Raw genomic sequence first — 6,598 nt, 5'->3', positions numbered from 1 at the left:
CCCAATCCCATTTTCAAATTTTTTTACTATATCCTCAGTTCTTTGATATTCTTCTTGATTCAGAAATGGCTTCACTGTAAAAAGGAAATGTTTCTATTTTAAAGACAACTACGTACTGAGATTTATTCCAAGATTCAGATATCCACAGGCAAGGGAGTGAATGAAAATACTCAGAACTTCTTTTTCTAAAACAAATATTCGAAGGGAAAACACATTTTCAAAATCTGTAAATAAATCACAGTGTGTTCTAATAAAACATAAATACATAATTTCAAATAAATACAGATATTAGCAGATGAAAGCGATTGCTGAAAACCTGAAATATCTAACAGATAACTAAATCCAATATATTTAAAACTGTAGCTGGACATACTATGGAGTTCTGCAGCTCCATCAGCTGCCACAGAACTCACTGAATAACTACATTTACAGAAACCTTGTGTGTAAACTAATACATTGAGCCATACATGTCTGCCACCCTATTGCACCAACCATACGCAACTTGCCTTTATTTTCAAAAGTTCATCCATGGTCTAACAAGCACCTTGCCCATCAATTTTCCTTCACTGTCCCCATGGTATATCTGCCTTTGAACAACACTGATGGCAGCTACTACTACTGAATTTTGTACTTTAAAATACTTTTGGATTTCTCTCAGACCATGTGCCATAAAGGCCAAAGTTCTCTGTAAATATTTGCAAAACTAGTCATCATTTTAATCTAAAACCTTCCTTAAAGCCTTTATACCATGAAATCTATGGCCAGTAACAGGCACTGCTGATGTGAGTTTCCATTCAGGCACACCTCATTGTCTTCTCTTACTCACCTTGTGTATAATGTATTTTCTGTTACCTTTATACTCAGATTGTGAAGTGAATGGCAAACAGAATGGGGGCAGGAGGGTGGAGTTTCTGCTTGATTCAATGCCTATGCAATGAGGTCTGATTAATTTTTGAGGCTGTTGGACACTACTGTCAGTTAATATCTCATCTGCCTTGCTAGTGCTAACCCTGTGATCTACTTACAGCTGTTAAGAAACAAGGAAGGATACTTGTTTAATTTTTAGTAATCATAAATCTGTATCACCTTTAATCTAGCTTTTATGTAGTAAGACACTCCATTGTGGTAACAACGGAGTGTCAGCTGGGCAAAGTCTCAAATACTTACCTATCCTTGTAGAATTAAAATCTTACTTCCTCACAACTGTGCCTCGCTGCAACTATAACTGCTTACCTGCAACCACTACTTTTTTCCTCTTCACAGATCTAGAGATCATCTATTCCAACACCTCATCTCAGCAGGGTCAGCTACAGCAGACTGCTCAGGACAGTACTGGGTTTTGGACATGTCCAAGGATGGAGACTCTGCAACCTTCCTGGCAGCAACCTGTTCCAGTGCTTAAGCACCCTCACAATAAAAAGTTTTCTCACGTTTCAAACAAATTTCTTGTATTTCAACTTGTGCCCATCACCTCTTGTACTGTCACTGGATACCACTGCGATGTCTGGCTCCATCTTCTTTACTCCTTTACTTCCAGGTATTTACAGGCATTGCAAAGATCCCCCCTAGAGCCTTTTCTTCCCCAGGCTGAACAGTCCCAGCTCTCGCAGTTTCTTCTTGTATGTCAGCTAATCCAAGCCCTTAATCACCTTCACAGCCCTTCACTGGGCTCACTTCAGTATGTCCCTGTCTTGCTCATACCGGGGAGCCCAGAAACAGACACAGCACTCCAGATGTGGCCTCTCCAGTGCTGAACAAACAGGAAGGACCACCTCTCTCTACCTGCTGACAACGCTCCTTCTAAGGGAGCCCTGAGGGCTGCTGGCCTGCCTCGCTGCAAGGGCACATTGCTGGCTCATCTTCAACTTCACGTCCACCAGGACCCCAGGGACTTTTATGCAAAGCCGCTTTCCTGCAAAGCTGCTTTCCAGCCAGTCGGCCCAAGCTTGCGCTGGTGTGGGGGGTTATTCCTCCCTGGGTGCATGACTTGTCATTTGTCTTTGTTCGTTGAACTTCATGAGGCTCCTGTCAGCCTGTTCCTCCAGCCTGTCAGGCTCCCTCTGAGGGCAGTACAACCATCTGGAGCATCAGTCACTCCTTCCAGCTTCGTATCATTTGCAAACTCAGAGTTCACTCTGTCCCATCATCCAGGTCATTAATGAAGATATTAAACAACACTGGACCCCTGGGGTACACCATCAGACTGGCCTACATCGGGAATATGTGTTGCTGACCATAAACCTTTGAGTCCAGCAGCTCCAGCTGTGCTTTCTCTCCTTGTGACAGTTTTCAGTCCACCTGACTTTCTACTACCTAGTCCATACTTCATCAGTTTCTCTGTGAGGAAGTCTTCTTTAAAAAAAAAAAAAAAAAAAAGCTTTTGATGTGCCAAAAACCTAGTTAAAGTCAATGTAAACAATATCTAGATGAAGCTTGAATTGCACCACAATCACTTGTGAATACAGATGAAAAAAGAAATAACAGAGACAGAGCCATCCACCTATACCACTTAGCAGTCTACAGTATTCACCCAGGAAATCTTGAGTTGAAAGCCTCCCCAGACTGAGGGTAGTCTGACACTCAGACTTCCCAAGTGACCTTACTACCACACAATATTGTAAGTCAGAGTGATTATCCACTGTTATTCAAGTTACAATGTCATTACAGAGCAATATACACATGCACACAAGAAAGAAAATAAGCAGAATTTCTGGGTACTGGTCCCTATTAGAGGGGTGACCGAGATTGCTAGGGGACAGGAGCAGATGATGATGAGACGAGGCTGGGAACTGAGTTTGTTCAGCTTGAGAAGAGAATGCAAAGGGAAGACCTTGCTGCACTCTATAACAACTGAATGGAAAGGCACAGCAAAGATAAAGCACAGCCCCACTCAGAGATGTGCAAAAACAGTACAAGAGAAAATGGACTCAAGACGGAACACAGGAAATTTCTGACAAGGAAAAGGTGAGGTTTTTTGTTGCTGTTGTTGCTGGTTTGGTTTTTGTTCCCCCTCCCACAATCATAAGGGTGATCAAACACCAGAATACATTGCACAGAGAGGTTGTGGAATCTCCATCCTTGCAGATACACAAAACCCAGCTAAGCAAACCTGAGAAACCTGCTGTAGTTGGACCTGCTTTGAGTGGGGATATGGTCACGATGAACCCTTTCCAACCTACAGGATTCTATGATGACAGAGCCTCTTTCCACTTAAAAACCATTTCATCAGATGTAGAAGCAGTGCTGATAGGAAGGAGCAGAACTCACCCCTGTTCTCACCAGAGTTCATTGAAACTCTTGCCACTTTCCCAGGCCCACGTCTTCCTTTCTGCATAGATCAGCTCCATCCATGAACATGAACTATCCTAACATATTCAGCTGCATAGTTAATGAACCCTCTGGAAAGCTGGTGCTTTGGGTTTTTATACTCTCAGGCTGAGTCCAAGCTTCTGAGTCTCAACCTCTTGGGTGAGGTGAAAGGCTAAATAACACGGCTACTTTCTCTGCTCAAGGCCTACCTTCAAAACAAGGTTAGTCACCCTGAATCCAAAGCAGAGGCAGCTACTGTAAAGCCCTAAATAAGGCACCTCCTGAGACACTCTGTCCAGCTTTTCCAGTTGACTGGCTTTAAACAGACAAGTGTTTCACCAACAGGTACACTAATTAATGTTAAATTCCTGGGATCCTTCCCCAACTAATAAAAGACAGGAGCTTCCAAGGAATTATTCACAGCATCTATGAAGGGTCATTTGGAGCTTCTTGAATTGTTCTTCAGAAGCACCACCCTTCCTCCACTCACCTTTACAGACTAAACAAATGAAGAGCTTAAGCAACAAGAATCACCAAGCTAGCATCTAGAACTGTGTACTGCATGTTCTGGCTTTAAGCGATTTGAACAAGGGAAGCCTGTGGCAGAACAAAAAATACTGGACTAACTTTCCTCCAACGTCCAGTGAAACTAAAGGAGATTGACAATGATGAGAAAAGTTATAGAATGATTTACATACAGGGAACAGTAAGCAGGAAGTAACTTCAGCATGAAAAAGGGGACATGTAATAAGGTATTTATGAAAACACATACCACAATCAGAAAACAAGAGCAAACAAAATTCACTGCCAGATTTTATCACTCCATAAGAGCAATTTATTAACTTGGAGAGACAGATGGGTTTAGAAAACTAAATCCTAAGAGGAAATTCTGTTATTGCAGGTTCACTACTATTGCAGCAAAACTCTACATAATCTGCATTACAACAAAAAGAAAATGGTTTTTTTTTTTGGCATGCATACATACACAACATTTTTTCTCTAAAACCACCATGTCACAGAATCACAGAATGTTAGAGATTGGAAGGGACCTCGAAAGATCATCTAGTCCAATCCCCCTGCCGGAGTAGGAACACCTAGATCAGATCACACAGGAAAGCATCCAGGTGGGCTTTGAATGTCTCCAGAGAAGGAGACTCCACAACCTCTCTGGGCAGCCTGTTCCAGTGCTCTGTCACCCTCACTGTAAAGAAGTTTTTCCTCATACTCAAGCGGAACCTCCTATGTTCCAGCTTGAACCCATTGCCCCTTGTCCTATCACTGGATGTCACAGAGAAGAGCCTGGCTCCATCCTCCTGACACTCACCCTTTACATATTTATAAACATTAATTAGGTCACCCCTCAGTCTCCTCTTTTCCAGGCTAATGAGACCCAGCTCCCTCAGCCTTTCCTCATCAGGGAGATGCTCCATTCCCTTAATCATCTTTGTGGCTCTGCACTGGACTCTCTCCAGCAGTTCTCTGTCCCTCTTGAACTGAGGGTCCCAGAACTGGACACAATATTCCAGATGCGGTCTCACCACGGCAGAGGGGGAGGAGAACCTCTCTCGACCTACTGACCACCCCCCTTCTGATACACCCCAGGATGCCATTGGCCTTCTTGGCCACGAGGGCACAGTGCTGGCTCATGGTCATCCTGCTGTCCACCAGGACCCCCAGGTCCCTCTCCGCTACACTACTCTCCAACAGGTCAGTGCCCAACTTATACTGGTACCTGGAGTTGTTCTTGCCCAGAACAATGTCAACATTCTGCATCAAAATGTGATGTCAGGAACAACAAAGAAAACTCATTACCCTCTACTGTGCCATTTCCACTACAGTCAGAATAAAAGGGAACTCAGAGTGAACTTAAGGATTTCTATTTTGGGAAAGGGAAATTTTTGTGTAATATGTTTCTGCTAAGAACAGAACTCTAGGTCTTACCCTGTTAGCATTCCTGTATTACAGGTAAGATGGTAAGACACAAAGCAGATGTTCCAGAAAAAAAGGTCAATGTCTCCAAGTTCTGAAAATTATTAAAGAAACATAGGAAAGTAATCTCAAGATATTAGGTAATGTATCTTTGTCATCCCCAACATATCAAAGCCTAACACGATAATAAAGAAATAATGAGTCATCTTTGATTTATCAACAAAGCTAGACACATGTGCATTGATGTTGTCTTCAAAACTTTTCTCTTATCTGATCTTCTTTAGAGAGCAAGCATTTCAGTGCAGAAACTATCCAAAAATGCCCACCACTGTCTTTTCCTATTACCATATAGTTAATAGTACTGGTAAGAAAGAAGAACATTGAAGTATGAAAAAGTCTGAAATAACTTGGTTTTTTTTCCAAGGATCCTGGACAAACACAGTCATAAACAAGCAAAGTAGTCATTATGCAAAACACAAATTATAAATGGAGAAATATCTTTCATCAGACCAGCTGATATAGCAGAAAAACAAACCCAAAATCTTAGGGGGAAAAAAACATCAAACCAAAAAGTTAACTTTCCCACATGCCCACTTTCCTCCCATGCTCAAGAAAGCAAAATAGGGATAAAAGAGAAAATTTTACTCATATTGCCCTGGGCATTTAGTTTCCTGTTTTGAACCTGAAAAACACCTTTTGCACCCTAAACTTCTCCGGATCCCTCATCCCAATTATATCAGTTGATATAAGCTGTCTCCACAAATCACTTCACAAACATCTTCAGATTAGGCTGGTTACAACAGCACCCACCACGCTACTATTACAATATTAAGACATTACCTGCATCAAGGTATTTACTTAAAGATTCATCAAGAGGAGGTACGGGCAGGGAAGGCAGAGAATCTTGGTACTGAAAGGTTCGCTCCTCAGAGGATTCCAGCACTTGCTTTTCCATAATGCAGATCTGTAGCACAGCATTAACAGCCCATTAACAAAGCCCAAGTTTAAGACAGATGATGGATCTCCCCACACTGTTGTCTTTTTTTTTTTTTTCCCAGCCATCTACACGACACAAGACACGTATCAGGGAAGCCAGGATCAAGGATTTCTAGTCGGCCTGAAGCCGCAAGAGGCATACACACAACAAGGGAAACCACGACCAGGCGGCTACCGATGCTTTCTCCGGACATGTCGCGATTAACTAACTCGAGGTCTGTCTCTTTCTTTCCCGAGGAGCAGCCAGCCAGCCAACCCCGAGACACCCAACAAACCGACGCCGGAGAGCTGGGGAAGGGGGAAATGGAAATCATGCAGCTCGCCGCCCCCGCAGACCTCACCCGGTCCCCCACAGCCGCAGTAA

The 6,598-nt window shown here is 42.9% G+C and overlaps 1 protein-coding gene across 1 annotated transcript in view; it reads right to left on the bottom strand.

The window, feature by feature from the left end:
• The window catches only part of CROT (carnitine O-octanoyltransferase), a 20,577-nt gene extending 14,384 nt beyond the window's left edge, over positions 1 to 6,193 (bottom strand). Inside the window, exons 1-2 of the mRNA XM_010078911.1 lie at positions 6,079 to 6,193; positions 1 to 74 (exon numbers count right to left, since the gene is read on the bottom strand). The exon at positions 1 to 74 is cut by the window's left edge and continues 48 nt beyond it. Of these exons, the coding sequence (XP_010077213.1) occupies positions 1 to 74; positions 6,079 to 6,193 (189 nt within the window). The remainder of the gene's footprint in view (positions 75 to 6,078) is intronic.
• Positions 6,194 to 6,598: the final 405 nt, after the last annotated feature.

This window comes from Pterocles gutturalis, unplaced genomic scaffold (assembly GCF_000699245.1).
Source record: "Pterocles gutturalis isolate BGI_N339 unplaced genomic scaffold, ASM69924v1 scaffold20938, whole genome shotgun sequence".
Lineage (NCBI taxonomy): Eukaryota > Metazoa > Chordata > Aves > Pterocliformes > Pteroclidae > Pterocles > Pterocles gutturalis.
The sequence above is the reverse complement of the archived record's forward strand: the minus strand, read 5'-3'. Positions and strand labels throughout refer to the sequence as shown.